General features: G+C 39.5%; 1 protein-coding gene and 1 long non-coding RNA gene across 5 annotated transcripts in view; one reads left to right on the forward strand and one right to left on the reverse strand.

The window, feature by feature from the left end:
- The window catches only part of LOC125696571 (von Willebrand factor D and EGF domain-containing protein-like), a 168961-nt gene that overhangs the window by 140399 nt on the left and 5054 nt on the right, over window positions 1-23508 (forward strand). Inside the window, exons 25-28 of one of the 2 annotated variants that reach the window (XM_048952370.1) lie at window positions 1163-1258; window positions 14351-14446; window positions 15585-15680; window positions 21387-21484. In XM_048952370.1, the coding sequence (XP_048808327.1) occupies window positions 1163-1258; window positions 14351-14446; window positions 15585-15680; window positions 21387-21484 (386 nt within the window). The remainder of the gene's footprint in view (window positions 1-1162; window positions 1259-14350; window positions 14447-15584; window positions 15681-21386; window positions 21485-23508) is intronic. The other variant, XM_048952371.1, reaches the window with a different exon arrangement.
- LOC125696577 (uncharacterized) overlaps window positions 1-23508 on the reverse strand; it is a 191408-nt gene that overhangs the window by 68761 nt on the left and 99139 nt on the right. The gene's annotated exons all lie outside the window — the stretch shown is intronic.

Genomic DNA, 23508 nt, shown 5'->3' on the forward strand with positions numbered 1-23508 from the left:
GACTTCTTCAGACCTTTGCTCAAATATCTGATCAAATATCACACAGCCTAATTTTTGTGTAGGACCTGGTTTTGAATCCATCTCCTAAACAGGAGAGCTCTAATCTGAGGCTAATGATGCTACAAAAGTCAAATTAATCATAGAATCGTTAAAGCTAGAAAAGACCTCTAAGATCACCAAGTCCAACCTCAAGTCCAAGTCCACCCCACCATGCCCACAAACCATGTCCCTTATTGTCCCATCTCCACAGGTCTTGAACACCCCCAGGGATGTTGACTTCACCCCCTCGTTCTGAGAGAAAATTTTTCCTAATATCCAACCAGAGTAAATCCTCTTAACTACCCATTCGACCAAGCACGACAGACATGAGGAAGAAACTTATGTTTAGGGCTCAAATAGCTGAAAGATAACCTGCATTGAGCTTGGCTTTAAAACTCCCTCCCAAACCTGGAAATATAAATACACTCTTATTACCAAATGAACTATTTCAATATTAAATGTTTATCTCTCTTTCTCTCTCTGTTTTATTTCCCTGGAGTTCCTACATGAATGCAATCCTAATGCATGTTTTTTGCAAGTGAATGATTAATGACAGTAGAGGTTGCTGGAAGCTCTTTGTTTTTGTGATGATGGCAGGGAAAGTGAGAGGGAAAAATTATGCAGACTCTGTAACTTAATGATTTTTCTCTTGATGTTCAACACAGAAAGTGCTTCTCAACATCTAGTTGATTTGGATAGTGGCTGGATACTGAAGAAAAGCCAGCTTCATTGAGGAAGGGGGAAGAATAGCACCAAAACAAAGATATCAAATAACAAACACTGATATTTCAAGGGCAGCTGCTTTGGAGAAGCCCTTCATTTAGAGCTAAAAACCAAAGAGGTTCTCTGGGATATTCCCATCACTTAGCTTCAGGTATCTAGAAGAGATTAGGTGTGAGGAGTTGTGTCCCACATTCCTTCCACAAACCAGAGAGAACTGAGATTTCAACTGGGCATCGGCCAGAATTACCCTTTGGAAAGGCATCTTCTCTACCCCAAATAACCAATAAGCCTCTGCAGACTGTTCTCCCAACACATGCACCTCAATAAAGGGCCTATATTTAGGTGATATTGACACCTGCCGTGGTTTCAGTGCAACAAAATTTTCCCTTTCCTTCTCCAGCTGTCTGCATTCCTCCTTGTAAGAATGGCGGCCACTGTGTTCGAACCAACGTGTGCTCCTGTACTGAGGGCTACACTGGAAGAAGATGTCAGAAGAGTGAGTTACAAAGTTCCAACGTTCTCTAAAACCAAACAGTTTTTCTTCCTTTTCTGCAAGGTCAACGGAATATTTATTCTCACTGATCTTTATTTTTACCATAGCACGTAGAGGACTCTAGACCTGTTCACTGGAACAGGTTGCCTAGAGAGGTTGTGGATGACCACTCCCCAGAAGCATTTAAGGGCAGGCTGGATGGGGCTGTGAGCAACCTGGTCTATAGGGAGGTGTCCCTGCCTATAGCAGGGGTTTGAAACTAGATTGTCTTAAATGTCCCTTCCAACCCAAACCATTCTATAATTCTATGATACTATGATTCTATGTTAGGTCTTGTACCAACCTGTTATTCAGAATATCACTATCTCAGGTCATTGTGGGGAGCAGAATGTTTTGCTAGAGTCCTTAAATATTTCATGCATTCAAAGTGAGTCATTCTCATTGTATTTGGAGATGAATTAATTATTCTGCACTAAAGATTTTGTGGAGAAGAATAATAAAGCCAAAGGCAGAGCAGCAGAGAACCTTAAAAATATCAGAATCTCATACTAATTATCAGTAAAGGCTAATTTGCCTTGCTTTTGCTCTTGTTACTGAAAACTCCCTCTCCACCTAAACATCAGTATTCATATTCTATTTTTTTAATGGGAAAGTAGATTTTTTCAACAATTTCTGTCACTCAAGGAATTTAGGATATGTATAGGTAAAGTTTTTATTATTGTTATTATTATTTCTTAACCAGTTTGAAGTTGGCAAAAGCGCAGCTGCGAAAACAACCATTCTTAACAGGAGCAATCTCTGTGTTTCCAGAGCACTTTATGTCTCTCACACACAAAGAAAAAAGCTGGTAAAAAATTCCTTGCAGCAACAGAAGCCCCACACCACAACTCTCCTCTCCTTCAACAGAGGGAATCACGTTGCACAGCCCTGCCTGGCTGCAGAGGATACAATTGAATAGTCTGTTCTGGCAGAAAGAAGCTGGAGGAAAGAAAGGAAGAAAAAAACAGATGTTTGGCATTTTGTTTTTGAGGTTAGAGAACATCAGAAAAGTGCTGTTTCCCGCTCTGAACATACTACCACATCTGAAGACAGATCAAAGAGAAAGAGTTGATCATGACTGCAGCCCAGCAAAGCACTCCCCTAAACGCTTCCACTGCTTTCAACACACTGAGCACTTCTAAGCTAATGAAGTTTCTGTTGCCTGCCTTGGTACAATCTTTTGTGGCAGAGCTTCCTGAGACGGTGAAAATATTTTTGTGCTGTTTAATCTGAGTCTCCATTCCTCTTCCACAGCCAGGATATAGTCTGTTTTATTTAGCTTCATGTTATAAGAACTTAAAGAAAGGTGTGGGGTCTGGGATGAATGAAGAGAAACTAGAAAGCAATGGCTACAATTTGATTCCTGACTGAATAGGTGAAAAAAAGTTGAGTATATTTTAGATTTTTTTTCCTGTTTACAATCAACTGTGCAGGGACTGGTAGCATGCTGCATAGAAACCAATAGATTGTTCACAGCTCTTCGTAGCAAGCAGTTGCTGTGGCAGATCTTTGCCTTTGCATCGCTGGTGTATGAACCAGTTTCTCTACCAGAGGATCCAGGTTTCTCCTCTCCCAGACACATGAGGGTCTGGATGCCACACAGCAACAGCACCAGTACCACACTCAGCTCAAAACCCTTCCAACCAACAGAGAAAACAACTGGACACACCACTCAGAGGTGGTCCTCAGCCACACTTCAGAATTCAGACACCAAAGGCTCTTCGAGCCTTTTTACCATGTGGTTTTCGGTACAACTTTAGCGTGGACATGATTGGTCAACTGACATACTTGGCGCACATTTAAGGATTAGAATTATATAGCCATGTATTATGAACTTATTTACACAGGAAAATTAAAAAGTGGAAAATTAATTCCATTACCCAACGCATTTTCCTTAACACAGAGGAAAAAGTACCATAGAATCATACCACAACACTCATTCTAAGTTCCAAAGAGTTAATAAAGCATGTAGTTCTTCTGCAGCATCACTAACTGCACACGTACATATTCTTACAGAGTTACCAGATAGCAATGATGCTTAACAACAACAGAAGAACAATTCTAACCAATTCTTTGAGCACTTACCCCTTGGATATTTTAGCACTGTTCTCACTACTTTTAGGTATTTCTCTTTTCTTCATGAATCTCTCCTGCACGAACAGAGAAACAAAAGCTTCTGTTTGCTTTTGGCAGCTTCAGATTGTCAAGTGGAGGAGATAGTTAAACCTAAAAGCTGTGGCAGCCAACCAAAGACAGGTTATTCCTAAACCAAGCCCAGTTTCACTACTGGTTTATTTTAAATGTAAAGCAACACGCCTTAGGATGTTCACATCCATTCCTGTACAGCTTGGTGCTGCTGATACTCTGCCTGGCAGCTGTGAACTCGCAGGGCAGAGTGGGAGCTCCATGCCTTCACTATTCAGCCTTAATCATCATTGCTTCCTTGGGGAGCAGAGAAAGGCATTCAGCCTGTTCTCTATGTAAATAAACATCACCTCCAAAGAGGCGTAAATCAACCCAGTCTGATTGGCTGCCAGCTAAAATATAAGGCTTTGCCTGGTGTGTTTGCTGATAAATAACTGCCTGGTGATTATGCAAACCAGACACCCACACCCAGGATGGGAGGGTGTCAGAGCTGACAAGGAAATGTGTGGTTATGCATCAGCAGTCGTACAACCTTGCGTCCTCATTTACTGCGCGTTGTTTTCAATACAATCGGTCTTGTTGAGCATAAGGAGGTAAACGCTGACAGCACTTCAAAATGAAATATATTTCTGGATCAACTTTGCATCAAGAAAACATTCTCTGCTTCAGTAATAAGGAAAAGCTATTTGTCTGTGGTTTAAAATTCCTTTTTGATGAAAATGCACAGCTGTAGCTGTCTTGGAATTTCACTGATTTCGTGAGACTAACACTGTGTTCACACGAATTCCCAACACGTTCTTACAAACATTAAAAGCAAATAGATCAAATGTTATGTATATCACACATATTTTCATTGGACTGCTTTATAAATAACTTTTTCTAATGATAGCTAATAAAAGCTGAGTTCACTTTTCATATGAAGGATCAGAGTGAAGAAAAAGAGAGGAAAAGAGATTCCTGGGACCCCAAGTTTATCCCTCCTCTGCTGCTAGCGTGATCATCTCTGAGCAAAAAGGCAAGCCACAGCTCCCTCTGGAGCTTATCAGCAAGCAAAGGGCACAGGAGAACAAGGCCGAATTCCTCCACCTCCCTGCTGCAGAATACCAAGCAAACCTCATCCTGTCCTGCAGGCCCAAGCTCTCCTGCCCTCCTCAGCTGGATGGGTTTACTGAACGGCTTCAAACAGAGGCTACATTCCTGCTCACAGCTGTTCTACACTATCAGACCCATCCAACGCTGGGAGTTTGCAGATTACATTTCAAATATAGTAGATAATTATTTCTCTGCTTCTATTCCTGCAGGCAGGATTTATAGCCAGTACACAGCATGCAGCATAACCCTAATTCATTCTTTTAGATCTACTTTTTTCTTACCCCTCCCCTTTTCTCTTTCCTTCCCAGCATCGTGAGAACTTTACTTGTATGAAATCTAGAGACAAACTAAATTGGAAATGTGAACACCAGGTTTCAAAGGCAAATTTTGCTCAGCAATGTCACAGTGAAAGTCTCTGACTTCCTGAATTCCAGCCCTCCCATGCCACATTGCTGTAGATTATTTCCTTGTGAGTTGTGTAAGCAGGAAGCTTTACTGCTCAACAAATTACACTTCTATTGAGTTATCCTCTTAACAACCGGCAGTATATTCTCTGGTACATCCACACTGAGTAGGCAGATTGCCTCAAGCTGTCCAAAATCAGTGAGTTTGCAGTCAAGAGCTCCAGCATCCCTCCCACACAGCTGAGCATGGAACAGCCCCTGTGCCTAATTCAATGAACGGAGCCATCATTAGCCTCAGACCTGCTTTTCCCATGTCAAGGATGTGCTCGTAAGCAACAATGATTTGGCCAAGGTTTCCGGACGGCCAGTGTCCTCAGCAAGTGGGTGTTTGGAAATAAGTTAACAGCTGCTCATGTGGAGAGGCTCATAACTGATGCAAACTGCACTAGTTGTACTGACAGGAATAGAAGGATTGGCAGGTTTGCTTGTTGACTAGGTGCAAAGTCTGGGGACTTTGAAAAGGAAATACTGGTCTCAGTTCTTACTTGATTTTGAAGCTTGCATAACAGAATAGGCTGTTTTAGATGTTATCTTCCTTCCTTGGGCAAGATAAGCAACAGAAGACAAAGGAAAAAAATATTCAGGGCCACTACTGTCTTTCCCATTCTGCTGAGCATAAACTGATCTGTGCAATTTGCATGGGGTGAATGTGGTGAGCTCTGACTTCCCAGAGACAGAGAGACAAACTGGAAACAGTGGCTCAGGGGATGGTCTGATTGCGGTCTGCACTCAGAGCTCTTCTCCTCTCTGCTCTCTTAGCAAGAATGTGGCATAAAGCCATTAACTGGCATTTGTCAAGCTATGTTTTGTTCACATACAAGTAGCTGTTGCATTTATTTTATCAGGAGCTTTGAGCACATGCAGTTGTCTCTAAATTTATTTTTCAGAAAGAGAACAAGAATGTATTTGGGTAAGAACTGACTATATATCCCAAATAAGAAGCAAAGAAGCCTTATTAAATTTTTATTCATTCCTTAAGAAAAACATTCCCAGACTACAGAATGATTTTTGCAGGAGTAGCAAATCTGGGGTTTGGGCCAATATTTCTTTATATGTACTTAAATGCACTAAAGAAATGTGTCTGATTTGCTGCTATATGTAAATGCATACTTAAATAGCAGGGATTCCTGAATTGACACATTTCTCTTTGCTGTATGCTTCCACATGAGGATGAGTGGCTTTTCAATGACTTGATTTCAGTAACAATACATTCAGGGGTCTATTTCTAATTAAAATATTTTAATGTCTTTTCTTAAAAAAGGGGTGTAAAATCTACCACAGGGAAAGCACAGGGAGTGAACAGTTCTGGAAATTACATTGTCTGCTGGACCACAAAAAGACCTTGGCAGTACATCGATTCTCATGTAAGACTTAGCCTACTTCCTAAGACAGATAATAGTGCTATGAATAAAAGATCAGAGCAGTGCCAAGGTGGACAGCACTTCGTTTTCTGGAAGGGCTCCCACCCAAGGCAGGTGCCTTCTGTGGATGAGCTCCTTGCTTCCCAGCTGGCCATCAGCCAGGCCAGGGACCTGATGTTCTTCCTCTTCTTGCCTTGAAGCTACCTCCCATTTCACCACAGTTCACCACAGTTCCTCTGCTTCAATCTCTCTTTTTACTTTTGCACGGGTGAAAATACACCAACTTGCATCAAGCATGGGTGGGTTTAGCCCACTCTGAGCAATGAAAGCACACCTAAATGGCAGGCCATAATGCAAGGACTGAAACTGCAAAAACAATCAGCGGAGAAAAACAATGTATATGAGAATCCCTTTTCACTTCTTACTCAGGCATGACAAGGAAACAGCTCTAGAGAACAATTTATACACACACTGTAATGGTTCGCTGACCTAATAAAGCACAGAGCATTCCTCAATGAAGAGAAAATGTTACCAAGCGCAAGACCCAAACAAGATGAGAATATAAGTTGTGCAGAGAGTATATTTCACAATTCCCTACATTAATTATGTACTAACAGTCACAAAGATGAGAATAAAGAATAGCGAGACACTCTTTCAAATTAATAGCATCGCAATCAGACTAAAACCAATTGGTAAAAAAAAAAAGGTTTTGCTAAGAATCTCAAAATCTGCTGGTTCCCAGCAGACTCTACCCCAGATATACCTTATACACACCTGCATACGGTGTCATTTCTTTGTCAACTGAGTGTTTACATCATTCTGAAAGACAAAATACCACGCATCTATCCAAACACCTTAACAGTGCACCTCTAGGAAGAGTTTTACCTGATAAGAGACAACAGGCAAAGGGGGCTCAGAGGGAGAAATATTTCAGTCCCAATGACAGCAGGCAATCCCCTATCTGAACTGGAGCAGCAATTCCTTACTTTTTTCCACAGTGTTCTGGGGTTTAAGAGCCTTACCCACCGTGCACTGCCAGAGAATCATTCAGAAATGCAGACAGAGAGACCAGGATCCTTTTTTGCTGGCAGAAAAATTGTATTATCTGATGAGAGTGAAGTAACGGCACAGATAGGAGCCCACTACATTGCACATCAACACGCAGAGCTTAGTCTGGCACCTGAGTAGTTATGCCATCCAGCATCCATTATTTTCCCCATTTTCTTTTCTGATCTAATACCTGAATTAGATTTCCTGCTTTAATAATTCTAAAGGCGCCCCCAGGTACATCAGAGCACACATTGGTACAAAGACCAGACACAATTAGGCAAGGCCCTGGCATCATACTGCAGTCTATATGGCCTACAACTTTTCAGGCAATTTTTTTCTTCTGAAACGTGTGCAAAGTGATGCAAACTAACTCCTATTGCCAGAGCTGTGTGGTAACGTGAATACGTTATCAATGCAAACTGTCACAGCACCCATCACAACTACATTTACAGCTCCCTCTGTGTCTTGTAGTAATTTGTTCTCCTGCACTGCATCCCTCAGAGGTTTCTACCAGATTATTTTTTACTATTCAAAAAGGTAATTTATTGAAGAATTGCTGTGCATCTCTGTTAGAAATACGTGAAGCAAGAAATGGGGCTGAGTAAACCTCAGAATAATTGGTAGCTTGATATGGATAAGGATCCAAATTTTAGAAGAACCTTGCACAAAACTTGCAAGCTTCTTATACACACAAAAAGTTGCTTGTTCTTAAAATTTAATCTAAAGTTATAATTACTGATACTCACTGGGTTACATATCTGAAGTTACTTTGCTAAAGCTTGGGTATAAATTTCTTTATTCACAAATACAAATCCACAGAAATGAGGAGTTTCTGAGAAACTCAATCTTTGGAACAAAACACATGCCTAAAACTTAACATTTGTAAAACTATTTTCTGGCTGCCCTTGGAACAGTAAAATTAGGACAAGTAATTGCTACTGTCCCAAACCCACAACATGTTTTTTAGTGCTACGTGCAATTAGGACCTCTGTGGCAGCAGATATCTCGGTACATCCATCTTGCTAATGATCTGTTGAGCATCAGTTATACCCTCTGAAGTATAGAATGATGTTTTTTACCTCAACTACTTTCTGGCTACTGTGAGGGCAGCAGAATCCATAAAAGAGTATTTTTTCACCAGTTTTGCGATTCATTTCTTCAAAGGATTAAAGATCATTCAGCAAGATCAACTCTTTATTTGGAGCCTGGAAGCATCCAGCCAACCCCTTCCTTACTGCACTCGGGACAACAGTTCAGTTGAGCAGTACTGCTGAGATGCATAACGCATCCAGAGAGAAGTGGAACCTTGCCTCCAGTCAATCAATTGAACTGTGCTATTTCATCAAACTGCTGACCTGGCTCTCCAGTTCTCTCCCTATAAAAATATCAGCAGCATCTTTACATTTTAAGGCTACATTCACAAGGTTGCTGCATTCCTGGCACAGATTTTCTCCTCCGTTTCTGTGTTTTATCAATAGGTGATGTGTATTACCAATAAATATTGGAAAAGGACTAGAAGTGCCAGTTTTAACACAGCAACCAACTGCTTTCACAACTACTGGCTTCGTTTTTATTCTCAGCTTGGGTTCTGTCATCTGTATTTTCCTGACAAGACCAGTCGGTGTTATTTTTAAATCTGTCCCATGCTCTGTATCCTTACTGTGCTGTACCTCCCTAGCTACAGCTCTTTGTTTTTGAGAATGTCACACCACATCCAGATAACCACTAAGCAGAAAGGAGAAAACGAACATTAAAACAACACGTACACATACAAAAGCCAAAACTGCGACTGATCAAGCATCCTACTTCTCAAAAGAGCAATTGAGAGAGCAAGTACAAATATGTGCTAGGACCACAGAGAAGTCAGTCCAAAACCAACACCAGCCTGAAATAAAAGCCATGCCTGTGAATCATGTACAAATAACAGCACAGGGATGGTGACTTAAAGGACACGTTGAAGTCTGTATCTACCAGTAGGTGTTCTTTTGGCCACTTTCCTGTGTTCTTTGTCAGTGAAGATGTAGCCTGATGCATTACCTTAGCTGGCCCACACAGATGTTACTGCTTGAGGCTATTTTCTCTCTTCCATACAAAGGCAAAATACATTCAGAAACAGGTCAATTTTGTCAGCTTCTACAGGGGGAAAAAAAAAAGTTATCTTGAAAACTGCATCTTCTAATCAGCACTGCAGTGTGACACATTGTCTCCTCATCAGCAGCTTGGCTCAGGATACATGATGACAGGTAATTCTTGATTCAGAAAGAAGAAGTCAGGGCACTCATACTGTCAGGGAAGCACATGGATGTTCAGCTGCACCACAGGGTACTCCTGAAACATTTCAGAAAATCTCATTTTGCTAAGATTTTGGGAGCGTGATTTAGTATCTCCTCTGTTTTGACATTATAAGGGCAGTGATGAAGACATTTGACAAAATTGCAAGCTTTTCACTACTTATTGTTACCCATTTCTAGTTAAAAAGGTCCAATGGTGTACTTGCATTGAAAAGTGGCTAGGGTTCAAACTAAAGTGTTGTTTATCTGCTAATGCATAGTGAAAAATGAGTCTGAAGGAAATATCTGGCTTCTGTTAATCACTGTAGACTGATGAGACTTTTGATTGATATTGTCACCATTTGAAAAAGACATTGCTCTTAATTACTTATAGTGTATGCAGAAAAGCATACCAAAAGCATATCCCTTCACTTTGCATAGCAGGGATATTTTGCTTAATACTACGCATGCTGCAGAAAATGCCCAGAGAAGTGGCAGAGTCACTGTCCCTGAAGGTGTTTAAGACAAGTGTGGATGTGGCACTCAGGGACATGATTAGTGGGTGGAGATAGGTTGGCAGTTGGCCTAGATGATCCTAGAGTTCCTTTCCAACCGTAAGGATTCTATGATTCTGTGCTTTAAGGGAATGTTTATTGTCAATTTGTTGTGAGAAGTGGAAAGGAAGACTCTGGAACTGTAAGTGCTACTTACATCAGGAGTACCTACTGGATTTTAGAGACAACTTTTTTTTCCCATAGATTTTTAGTAATCTCTGGAAATAATTATTTTGTACTAAAACTCTTCTCTTTGGCTGACAAAGCAAGAGGTTAGCTACCTAGAGGTGAACAGGTAACTGTGGAGTTCCATGACAAAAAGAGTTGCAAGAAGCACTTCGCTGGGTGAGGCCAGCCTAGAGGGTCACAGGAAATTTTAAGTGATTGTAAGGTCAAAGTGCTCTAAAGCCATCAAAGAGAACTAACTGTACAACAGAAACTTAGCAACTGGTAAGTCCCATTCAGTACAAGTGGAACTGCTTACATTTTGTACAGTGTTCTACATAATGCCTATGTTTTATCTTAACACCTCCTGCCACCTGTTACCTTATCAAATCAACCCTCACCTGAAAAACAGCAACTAATCATGCTTTTACTTTAACCTCCAACACAGGCTTACCTTATCTAACTTGCCTGTTTTAAAAAAACACCATATTATGGAAGTTTTAAATAGTGGCCTTCACACTCCTTATAGAATTGAGTAACACTTACTGCATGCAAAATTCTGTGCTTCAGTTCTTACTGAAAAGCATAGAAATGCTGACGTTGACACCACAAGGAATGGGATTAAGGCTTTAGTGATACTCGCTGACTTCTAGCAAGCTTGCATTCAGGATACTTAGACAGAACAAGGCTCTCTCCACCCCCAGTGATATGCCCTATCAAATTGCAACAAAGAGAAGACGCAAATGTGTTTCCATCCATCCATTCCCTTAAGGCTGGTTCCCAAGTCAGGTGGAAAACATATCAAACCCCTGTTGTCTTTGGGTCAGGATGCTAGGCATTTTTCAAGGGGAGGAGAGGGAAAAAATGTGAGACTTTTCAAAGTCATGCCAGCGCCTGGGAGGATTACAATAATTCGATTTGCTCTCCTAGTGTCTGATAATTTATTTAGTTTTCCTGTGAGAGGCTGTAACATTTTTGTTTGCTATTTTGAAATTGGAGCTCCTCCACAGAGGCCAAGGAGTGGGACTAGAAAGGATCAGAACTAGTTATAATCAACAAATGTTGAAGTCTGCCTGATGGGTATTGAGATGGAATTGTATTTAAGAAAGTCAAAGAAAGGGAGAACAAGGTAGAGATATCAGACAGAAAAGGAGGGGAGATAACACTGCATGCATTTACATAAAGGTGCCTTGTGTATTCCTCATCTCGTTGAGAAAGTGTCTGCCCAGGAAGGCAGAGAGCCAAGAGTGCCTGTCCAACCAGGTATGGCCCTGAGCTTACATTTCCCACTTAAGTTCTTCTCTTAGTTCTGTTGGAATTGAACTTCCTCAGATTTATTGCCTAAAGTGACAGATGCTGCAAGCAATAAGCAACATTAAAGAAGTTAGTGCTCTATTTTCATGGTTCCTTGTTCATTTGTAAGGCAGCTGAACAACGAGAGAAATAGATCCCAAGCTGAAAATCTGTTTGAACTGTAATGTTTTACTCAGACCAAGACCAGACCTCCCCTGTTACTTTAAGTTTTACTGAATTACAAGGCAAACTGAGCTGGAAGAAGTTCAGTTACACATAAACTGAAAAATAAAACTGAATCAAAAAGTGCAATAGTTACACTCCCCTCCAGTAACCGAAGGAAGCATCTGCTGTCATAGAATATCTCAGATACCACAAGAAAGCAGTGCAATGTTTTGTATTAGGTGAAAAGTACATTAAAAATTTAAATGACTAAAAAATTAGAAACCTCTTTTTGAACAAGTACCACTGAGCTTGGATAGAGTCCACATTTCTTCTGGTCTCCAGATGAAATCCATGGATTTCAGCAATATGATCTTGGAACAGCAGGTCAGCTATGAGGACTTTATGGTCTGTGAGTATCATAAAGCTGGGAATTATTTGAAATCTAGATCTGAGATTTATAGTTTGAGGTCAGTTTTCTAAATAGTGAATATCTAAGCTGTTTTATAATTGAAACTAGAAGCCAAACACAGCACAATATAAAACTGGATGTCAGAAGTCTGTTATGGGTGATCAGAGATCAAAAAACAGGAGAGAAGGAAAGGGGAGTTGGAGGGGGGGGGGGGGAAGATGAACTCAGGGTTACAGTTGTCATAACTCCTTAAATTCATCTAGGTTTTGACTGGCATTGCAGCACTTTTTGAGAGTTCAGCAAGAACTCTAGATCCCTGTTAGCCTTAGTAAGCAGATGCCAAGATTACAGCATGGATCAGGAGAAATGGAGAAAGAAGGAAAAAGAAGATGACAGTTTTAGGGCTTGGGTCCAAGCAGCCCTTATAAGCATGGGTAAGTCTGCCCTGCCTGAGGGCAGGTCACCATGCTGAGAGACTTGTGAGCTTTGGCACAGAGCAAAATGCAGATTTAGCAGCCAAGTAAGAGCAGCCATGGAGCTCTTACAGCTGCCAGTGCCTCATCTACACTGAAGGAACAGAGCAAGTGACCAGGACACAAGAAGCCACAAAAACAATAACTCGGTGCATCACATTCTTCACTGCTATAGATATTCTGAGGAATAATCAGAGAATCTAAAACTGCTTATCTAAAGATGCCTGATCATATGCCTAAGAGAGGAACCAAAGATCATTCTCCCACCAGATAACACTGGTTGGTTTTATCTGCATGCTATTTTTTAAACATAATTCCTATTTTGAGGCTGTGGGTGTGTTACAGTACATTCAGAGCTCTGCACAGTGAGATATCATGAAAACCAGAATTACTACAGCATTAGCATTGAAGAGTTGGTCTTACTTCTGCTGTGCCAAATGTCATATCACAATCTCAAGGCTAACACAAGTACCATGGTGCTACATTTTAAGTGCCAGCCCCTTGGTACCTGGAGAAGATCTGTGTGCAGATAGAACTGCTGCTGACTGCCGCTAACAGCAATGGGACTCTGCAAAATCCCACTGTGCCCCTAAAGCTTAAAAAAGAGCAGAAGCCATTCCACAGAAGTATATTTCAAAACCTTGTCAGACTCCTCCTTTCATTCCCCAGTCTGTTTACTAGGTAACACTGCTTTCCTCCCTTCCACTCAGTTATCAAATACAAACACCTTCTTCCATGCTTCTACATAAAAGGTAAATCATTTCTATTCCCATCATGCCAGCACTGTCATATCTCTGAACTGCACCACCACTCATACTTACTTCTTCCAGTTACTCTTACATTCAAGGAGAAAGAGTAGATGGGGACTTTGGGTTCCTGCATGCATCATCTACCTCTATCTAAACATCACAGTCACAGGATTTGCTTTGTTGGGACCGCAGTGAGACTTTTTCATGAGATGTTCATAAAGACAGGGTCTGATAGGAGATGCAAAAATTAGCAATTGGAATTCTAATGAAATCTAACAAAGAGTCATCAGGTTTCCTCTGGCTGGAAGAAACAACTGAGCATCTTACTCATATGAACAAGCATTATAAAAACGTAAGTACTTTAACAAATACTAGTGCAAAAAGGTCACAGAATAATAGATCTATTTAGTCTTTAAGTTAGATTGAATGCAAAAAATGTTCCCAAAATTGCATAAAGCCAATCTATCCTTCTTTCTTATCCAAATGTACACCTGAGAATATGCTTTTCAATCAGGAAGGAAAAGCTTTAATAAGTATTTGGTGCATCCACAGCTGCTACAGAAAAGTTCTTAATGGTTTCCAGAGAATCCTCATGAGTAATGCCTTTCTCTTTTACTAGTGAGGCAGGCAGCTCATAGGATCACAGGATGGTTTGGGTTGAAGGCACCTTTAAGACCATCTAGTTCCAACCCCCTGCTATAGGCATGGACACCCACTAGACCAGGTTGCTCACAGCCCCATCCTGCTGGCCTTGAATGCCTCCAGGAAAGGGCACTCATCCACAGCCTTTAAGATGTAAGGAAGTCTCCAGTAAAATCTTCCTTTTTTCTCTAGTTACTATATTCTTCATTTCTATGTGTCTGCAGGTGTCTGTGATCCTGCGTGCATGAATGGAGGGAAATGTGTAAGCCCAAATGTTTGTGACTGCCCATCTGGTTGGAGAGGAAAGCACTGTAATAAACGTAAGCATTTCTACTGTCCATCAAACAGATCACTACTCATTACTTAGGCCAGTCAGCATCAATTGTAACCTTGTCTTAATATTAAAAAACACTATAGTGAATATAATTTGTTTTGCTCCTTCTGCAGTTTGAAGAAAGACGGTTTCAATCAAAGGCAATAGACAATGCTATAAGCAAGAAAGCTTTGTAGGGGAACCCTGGCTCTGCTTTATGTATCTCTTATACATCCTATTACGGAAATTCATTTTTTATAGTATTAAACTTGAAGCATTGATTTTCTGTTTTAATACCTTCACATATTTTGCTGTATTTTACAGAGAAATGTCATATATTTCAAGATACAGAACTACTTAAAGCCTGCTGTAAAGCCTTGCCAACTGATGTACTCTCAAGGTCACCAGCTACATTTTGGTGCATAATTTCAGGAAAGATGTGCTTTCACTCTGTAACTCTACCATACCTGACTTACCATTATAAAAACAGAATTAAAAAAACTCTCACTTTAAAATACTTTCAAGGAGTATTTTTCCTTATGTGGCTATTTGTTACTATGATGTTGACAGATAAACTGAATAAATTTATAATCCAGATGACACGCTGTAAATACACCAGGTTAAAATACAGGATATTTGATCTTTGGATCCTAGTAGTAAGTATGATTTCAGAACCAGTGTTTTGAAATTATAATTTCTTCAGAAATGATGCAGGAAATATGTGTTTCTCATGTGTGCACATAAAAACATGCATTTACTTTTTGGATTCCTGAAGAAATACTATAGACAATAAATACACCAAACCCTTCTATGGGATATAACTTATTTGCAATGTGGAATTTGCTATATGCATCTAACACACATGAATATACCAGATGAACACATCATATGGAGAGTATTCTCAACTGATAGTGAGCTGAACATGAGAAATAGCCAAGCTACCAGAAGGCAGTCATCAAAGATACATTTCTTAAGAAGCAAATATCAAAGACTCCTAAATACAAACTATCTGATGAAGAGAGCACATCTATTCCTTTGGAAATTAGCCAGATGAAATAAAACCTTGCAGGTCATTCTTTCAGACAGCTTTGGAACATCTGGATATGTTGTTTACATCTTCTCACTTGTCTCGTGTCACTGTCCAGCTGTTTGCCTGCAGAAATGCCTGAATGGTGGAGAATGTATAGGTCCAAACATCTGCGAGTGCCCTGAAGGATGGGTGGGAATGCTGTGCCAAACCCGTAAGTGCTGCTCTCATTATCACAGGCTTGTAGCCATACCTGTTGCATCAGAGATATTCACACATCCACTTTTCTACTATGTTTACCTTACATGGAAAGGGCAACAATCAGATGATGGCACGTAAATTATGCCTCTTGTCAGAAGTGTTGTATGCTGTCAGTAAAACTATTGCTATGAGCACAGGCTCAGCCTTTACTTCCATCAGAAAAAAAGTAGCAGATTTTAAACTCAACTATTTGAAAGGCTATATAAAAAAAAAAAAAAAAAAAAAAAAAAAAAAAAAAAAAAAAAGAGGGTCAGGGACAATAGGAAATGCAATATCCTATTCAGCCTTTTATGGCCTTAAACATAGACAGAAGTTGTGTGTGCCTGCTAACCTAGGAGTCCAACCCTGTATATATTACACATTTGGCCTGACCACTGAGATGGCTTTTTATGCATGGGGAGTGGAAAACTTGGAGCAGAAAGAGACCCATTATTGCCCATTGCATGCAGGGTCACTGCAGCGTGTGCATGTTATTAGTTTTACAGTAAAAGGTCATGAGGAAAATATCAAAGCATTATATCCCTTCAAAAGGGTAATCTTTCTTTCCTCTCGCACTCACAGAGCGTAATTACTTATGGAAATCTTTTGTCAGTTAAATCCCAATGGCTGTGTAATTGTTTCTTTGTGCCAGCTGTCTGCTAGTTCAAACATTGTAATGTTTAAAGTTATTTATTAGTTGATGATATATTCCTGAGTCAGTTTATTAAATAAATAAACAAATCATGCTTGCTCCCATGCAAGGCAAGTAAGGCTTACTGTCATTACCCATTTCTGCTGCACAATGCAGGCACATAAGCCTGGGCCATTTTTCATCTATTCAATCAGCTCCTTTGAATATTTCCTCTGGATAGTCACCCTGTTTTTACTGGTCTTTTCCCCCCCCCCCTTGTTTCTGTTGCAGCGCGCAATTAAATCAGCTCTGTGCCCAAAGGGAGATGCTGGTAACTCTGAGGTCTCACAGCAAACCCAGCTAACCACCAAATGGTCGGAATTTCACTATTTTTTAAATAGAGGAATAGACGACTGTAGTCAGAGAGCAGATGGTTATGTCTTATAATGTTGCTCCAGGGTATTCACAACAAGGCAGGGAGGAAGCGGAGGAACAAGAAAGTCTTCATCCTCACAGGTGTTACGTACAAAGTTTTGCACAGAAGTGTAACCCTTGAAAGCAAGTCTGGGTTAATATTTTAACATGGGAGTCCAACCATCCAAATCCAGAGCACTGTGAAAAAAGTGGCTGAACGCATCCCAAAACTCTGCCTACACCACCAGTGGGCAAAATCCATGCCCTCTCCCAAAACCACTGCATTTCTGCAAAGGGGCATTTCACCCCTCGTACTACTTCCCTGTGCAAACTGCATAGTTCATGAATTTCAGCCTGCAAGGTTCCCCTGCTTCTGACACTCCCTTAACAGATGGAGTTTAATAGAGCAAAAAGTCAGTTTCCTTACACAAGTGAAATTCCAGCTAAGTTTTTCCAGCAATCACTGTACCTTCCCCTACGATCCAGAAGGAATTTGGGCTGGTTTGTGATCTTGGGACTTGTTCAGGCACAGCAGGGACTCAGATAATCCCAGTTTCATTCTTTGCTTTCAGTCTATTAATTCATGCAGCTGCCCTTATCAAGATGACAGAGATGGCCCAGGCTTACATGAACTGCTCAGGCTGTTTGGAGGCAGCAGTAGATATAGCTGCCACTAAAATCTTCCCGAGATCTCCTCCTCCCAGTCTTCTGTAAAACCCAAAAAAGCAAAAGATGACATTTCTTGAGTTTAGGCCGCTAATAATTAAGTACTTGCAAGTGCAAATAGTGATGCCTTCTATTTTCCTGCCAACTTTCACCCAGAAAGAAGTACATAGATCTGTATTATAAGTGACAGTTGAAAATCCTTCAGCCTTTCAGCAAACGATACATTGACAGTAACCTAGAGCAGATTTTCTGTTCTGTTGCAATGAAGATTGGCACTGTCCAAGTCAGAATAATTTTATCTCTACAGTATTTTGAAAATGCTTCAGAGAGCAAGACTGAACTCTGTTTTCAGATGTAGCACCATACGTTATGAAGCTTGTATCTAATTTGGAACAGGTCTGCTGCATTTTGGAGGTGCAATCATGCAGGCAAATACTTTGCCTCTTCTGCAATGATGTGCAATGAAATCTCATTTCATTTAATGTGGTGAATTATGAATTTCTCAGTGCTATGATCAGTCAAACTCAGCGACATTCCAGAGATGTCCATGCAGGCTATTTTTCTTAGAGTTTTACCAGTCTCTGGCTACCACTGTACTGCAGAATTTGGCAAGAGTAAGAGTAGGTAAAAGAGACTTTCAGGAGACATTGTTTCAGCAGTAATGGACAAAATCCAATAGTCCTCTTTTATCAGATTGCAAATAAAGAGGTCAGTTGAGAGAATGGTTTTCTTCCCCGCTCATCTGTAACTGCACAGAATAGCTTGTGAAAGAGAATCAATGAAATAGGTCATTTGTCCCAACAAATACGGTGTGCTGTGGAATACACACATTATCCTTGATAAGTTCTTATGCCTTTGGTGGTCATAGTTTAAGGAGTAACAGTCAAGTTTCAGACAGTCTTGCAAATGCAGGGAAATTACATTTCAGTAAAACGGGCTAAAAGATGTCATTTGAAATACGCAATGTCTAACCCACAGGAAGGAGCAGCTTCATAGACTCGTAGCAGCAGCACAAATGCTCTAAAAATTCCCTCTTGGAAAACACAGTATCACGGGATCACCATGTTTCCCCATCAGTGATCTCCTTTCCATCTCAGACTGGACACCCATTCTAAAGCCCCACACCTGTGGGTCCTCCCTGTTGAGGTGTTAGCTCATATCTCTCTTTTTCTTAAGCTAGAAAAGAACTATTAGACCAAAGCAGTGAAGACCTGATGGTACAATCTGACTGCCCTGACAAATTTAGACAAAACACAAGCCAGTAAAGTCAGCAGGCTTTTGGCCAAGGATATAAGTCTGTTAAGGATCAGAGTGCAGGATCAAGGTATAATTCTAATAATTAATTATAAAATATAAGAAGGTTACAGTTGTGAAGGATCTTCATCATTAAAATTCATGCTGCTGTCTTCTGTTCTAATATTATTGAACCCATACCGGCTTCTCATTTGCCCTTCAGAATATCTTCTCTTTATTTGCATGTTATAAGTGTCAAGCTTAAAGCCTTATAATTTCCTCAACATTCAAGCTCATTCTCTCCCCCTCTGTCTTGAACAACATCTCAGACAAGCTTGCTTCTAGTTTTCCTATGTAACCCTTTCAATTCTTAAAAAAAGAAAACTCGTAAGAAAGATTGTCATTTGCATGCAAATTATAGCTCTGTTCTTTTAACATTCAGGGATAAATCTCCTTCTGTAATGGGCATTTATTGATTATAATTTTATCATAAGCTTAGCTTACTAAATGACTTTGCTGAATCTGTACAGGATAATGCATACACAGACTGTGTCATTTTTAGTGTTTAGAGGCTTAGCATCCCTTGTAAATACATTTATGAAATATTCATTTAAACTTCAGCTATGTTATTATCCTCTGTGATTTCAATTCCAATTTTCTCCCAAAATGTTTTTAACTTCTCTCCTTTCTGAGCACTACTGCAGGAAGCAGTGGGTGGAGATGGAGAGACAAGCAGATAGGAAAGGATAAAAAAAGAGGAAATCTTTTCCTTTTTTTGTTTTGTTTGAATCATCTGAAAATCAAAGAAACCACAGATGGAAAAAAAGCCTGGTACCTTATCTAATACCTGCCCTTCTCTCATTGCATATGAGAATATCCCTACCAGCTTTAGGGATCTCCAGATCAGACCACTCTTTTCCTTACCTGCTTTATTATATGACTACCAATAAAATAATTGATATTCATTTTACCTGTGCTCAAGTTCACGTCAGGTTATACACGGTAATATCATACATAGTTGTCTCTTTTCTAGAACAAACCTCACTGTAGAGTGGAACACAACTCGAAGAGGCTCCTTTGCTGAGAATACACTCCCTGGCAGAAAGTGGGAAATGCTTTATTCCCATTCCCATTAATCCCATTGAGATTTTTCCAGTTCACTATCTGGCTGTACTCACAAGACTAGCAGCTTAGCAGGCTGTACAGCCTCTTATTTTCAGGATGTGTGGATTACCAGTCAGTTTTGTTCTTCGTTCCTCTTTCCCTTAGCTCTCAGTCTGATGTTCAGAATATAAATTTAAATGTTAGTATTCCCTAATATAGCAGAATCCCAACCTTCATACAGAGTGCTGGCTGTCAAGGTAACCTCATAGAGTTGACAACCTATTTTCAGTAGACAAAGACAGCAAAATTACAAGATGTTGTTTTTAAACAACCACAAGGAAGGGAATCTTTGTAGCTTGTGGCCAGCCTTCCAAGGTCACTGTAGCATTGTTCTAACTGTCCTCAGAGAATTACTTCTAGGTGGCTTAGGAAGCCACCGTGTGTTTTCCAAAGAAATTTCAAAAGCCTGTTCTATCTCTGAGACTTCAGATTGCAACACAAAGAGTTTGCACGAGCTTTAAACCTGTGCCAAAAATCGGATCCTAAGACCAAAAAACTGAAACCCTGAATTTGTGGATTTCTTTGTGAAAAGTCCCTTGTAGGGATACATTAAACTTTTTCAGATCTGATGGTATTGGAGCATAGACAACTGTTGTCATATGCTTTATTGACAAATAATGACAAATAATTTATATTTAATCTTACTAGTGTATAGTTAGCAGCTTTCTATATGGGTCTCCCAGGCAAGAAATAAAAGAATTCGCTTGTTGATATTTATTGGGCAATACTTATAGAAGATTTAAGTCATAAGATCTAATTAAGATACTATGGTGTGTTCTTGAATTGCCACCCTACAAATTGGTTGCTCTTTTTCCTCCATGCCGAAACAATGTCATAAACTGCTGATTAGGATGAAAAAAAAAAAAAAAGGATGAAATTTGACTAAGTCTATTGATTATCTTTTTTTTTTTTTTTTTAAATCTCTTAAGAAAAAGAGCACTGGTTCTTTTATTAACAGAATGCCTGCAAATATAAATGGTAGTCTAGATAATATTTTAAAAGGTTTTCTGATTTCCTTACTGATGCTGTAAGACATGAAATTACACACCCTGGATTCCAGCGTTTTGAAGTATGCTGGAAATTCTCCCTTTTACTTGTAAAAGAAACACTCTGGGGAGTAAATATTTAACAAATCTTTGCATCTCAAATCCTTTTAAGAGCTGTTATTTTATTTCACATGGAACAAAAGAAAATCGATTTTGGCACAAATCTGATCCAGATGTCAGAGCCCAGAATGTATCCTGGCTTTCCAGATCAGAGCTTTTCTGACCCATTTTCTGCTGAGCTAAGGTGGTTACTTTGGCACACACTTCTCTTTCCCCATCAGTGAGGAGTAAAAATAAAGAAGGAAAATTGTAAATGTAACAGACACATAGGCATGAAAAAGCCCATGGCAAACTTTTTTTAAGTACCTGAAACTCTTTTTGTCCTTTCCTCCATTATGTGAAACTAGAGAACCTTGATTTTGTCACATCTTTGTTGTATCATTTTAAAATGCATCAGAGTACATGCCTTCTAATTACAAGATTTAGAATAAATGTATTCCTAAACAATTTTATCTTTCACTTATAGCAATTTGTGAGCAAAAATGTCTGTTTGGAAGCAGATGCATAAAACCAAATGTCTGTGCTTGCAGAAGTGGCTATACTGGGTCAGCATGTGAAAAGAAGGTAAGGTATCAGCCAAAAACACTGCATTCTTATAGCAAGAAGGACAAAAATAGCTGACTGTAACTGAAATAGTTTACAGGAAAAAGGATTAAAGTCTTAGAAACCTTATGGAAGATGTAAATAAGGCTATAAAATTGTTTAAAGTAAGTTTAATGACCACTAAGCTGCATCCAAGTCCTGTACAAAATTCTCCCTTAAGGAAAAGTTTAATCCTTCAAATACTAACCCTTAAAAAGCTGTATCCATTCTGATACTTAGGCTCATCTTTAATACAGTTCTCCTGCCCAAATCCACTAATCATCTACAGAGTATACCATGAAGAGATGTCCCTGGATGCAGTCAAGCCCGAGCCTGGAACTTTCTCTGAATTGCAATTGACCCTCACCACCAGACACTGTTCAGTTCTTCATCCCTACTGCCTTCCTCAACCAGCCACTCGTTCCAACATGAAGTCGTTTGCCAATCTCCAGCTTTTAAAATGGCAGACTGCCCTCCCCTCTCATTCACCTATATGCAAAGGCTAGGAAAAAAAAAAAAAAAAAAAAAATCAACATATTTTCCTTTCAATTTCATCAGGCATTAGAGATAGCAGCAAAATCTATTCAGATAGTCATTGTATTCTGTAAATGATAATTAGATTTTAATATCATAATTAAAGTACTATATGGATTTTCTTAACAAGTACATCTTCTTACTAAATTATAGCTCCTACATCAATACTGATATGCATCTGATGTAGATGAGTCTGAGTAGATGATAAAGATCTATCAAACAGGTTGGCTGTGCAGTAGGAACATATGGCGTGCATTTTATCAATGATTTAATGGGAGAAGTCCAAACAAATGCAAGAAGAATCCAAGATAAAACAGAGTTGTTGTCTTCAGGTCTTAGTACCCAAAGGACTTTCCCTTCAGAGGTTGAGAGCTGCCATTTAGAAATGCCAGACCAAGATTACTGGGGATGTTTTGGAGCATTGTTTTAGTTGTGAAAGTATCAAGTGTGATATTTTCCATTCACAAACGAATTGGAACTTTGTTACACTTCACAGAAAATATTAAATCAAATATCAGGCTTCCTTTTTCACATGAATAAACTATTACACAGTAAATCACTACTGGAGAAAAAAAAAAAAAAAAAAAAGAGTAGAAAAAGACTTTGCATATTATGTATGTCCAGAATGCCAAGCCATCAATGATACATGTAAACTCACAGCGCTCTAGCAATGATTCATCTCACATTTTTACAAGACTATTTGAAGCACTCTTCAGTTTCACAGCTCATTCTGCAGAAATACTGATTGGCAGCACTGATATGAACGTGTATTGCTTTGATGTGAGGAAGGAAATGTTCTGAATAAAAGAGAATTAACAGGTTTCCTTCAGTCTGTGAGCTTTGCTTAGTGCAAATGTCAAAGTTAGTCATAAAACTGATGGGTCCAAGGGTGTCTTGTTTAAATTACATGGCGATATGCAATCAAACAAGCTACCCCTCTAAAAACTTAAAAATTATAAGAGATGATAATGCTTATTAACTAGCGCTGATTACAGTAAACAGTAAACATAGGAACTCATGTCCTTATTACTACAGAAAAGCTGGCAGGACAGGCCTGCCAAGAGTTAATTTGTAAGTGAACAAATTGAACAAGCTTTTAAGGAATTTTACACAGTTAGATGTTGGAAGACAAATACAACCACCCCTCCCTGATTTTCTCTCATTTTCCTCAACTTAAACCAATCAGGTGTCAAACCCATTTCTGCTGCTCGTTTCTAAATCTCTGCAATTTCTCCCCATTCTAGAAGCATTGCAGCTGAGGAACACCACTAACTGTCTCCCATTGGCTTCAAACTCTCTTGTCAATACATTTACAAGAGATTTACATTTTTCTGCTATAGCACTGTAGCCAGTTCAGTGCTCCACGCTGCTCCTACTTAATGACTTATTTTCCATTTGGCAACCATGCAGTTGACTTTTCCTTTGCGAGCACAGCCTTTATTATATCTTTATTTAATTTTGTCTCATGGATT

This window comes from Lagopus muta, chromosome 8 (assembly GCF_023343835.1).
Source record: "Lagopus muta isolate bLagMut1 chromosome 8, bLagMut1 primary, whole genome shotgun sequence".
NCBI lineage: Eukaryota > Metazoa > Chordata > Aves > Galliformes > Phasianidae > Lagopus > Lagopus muta.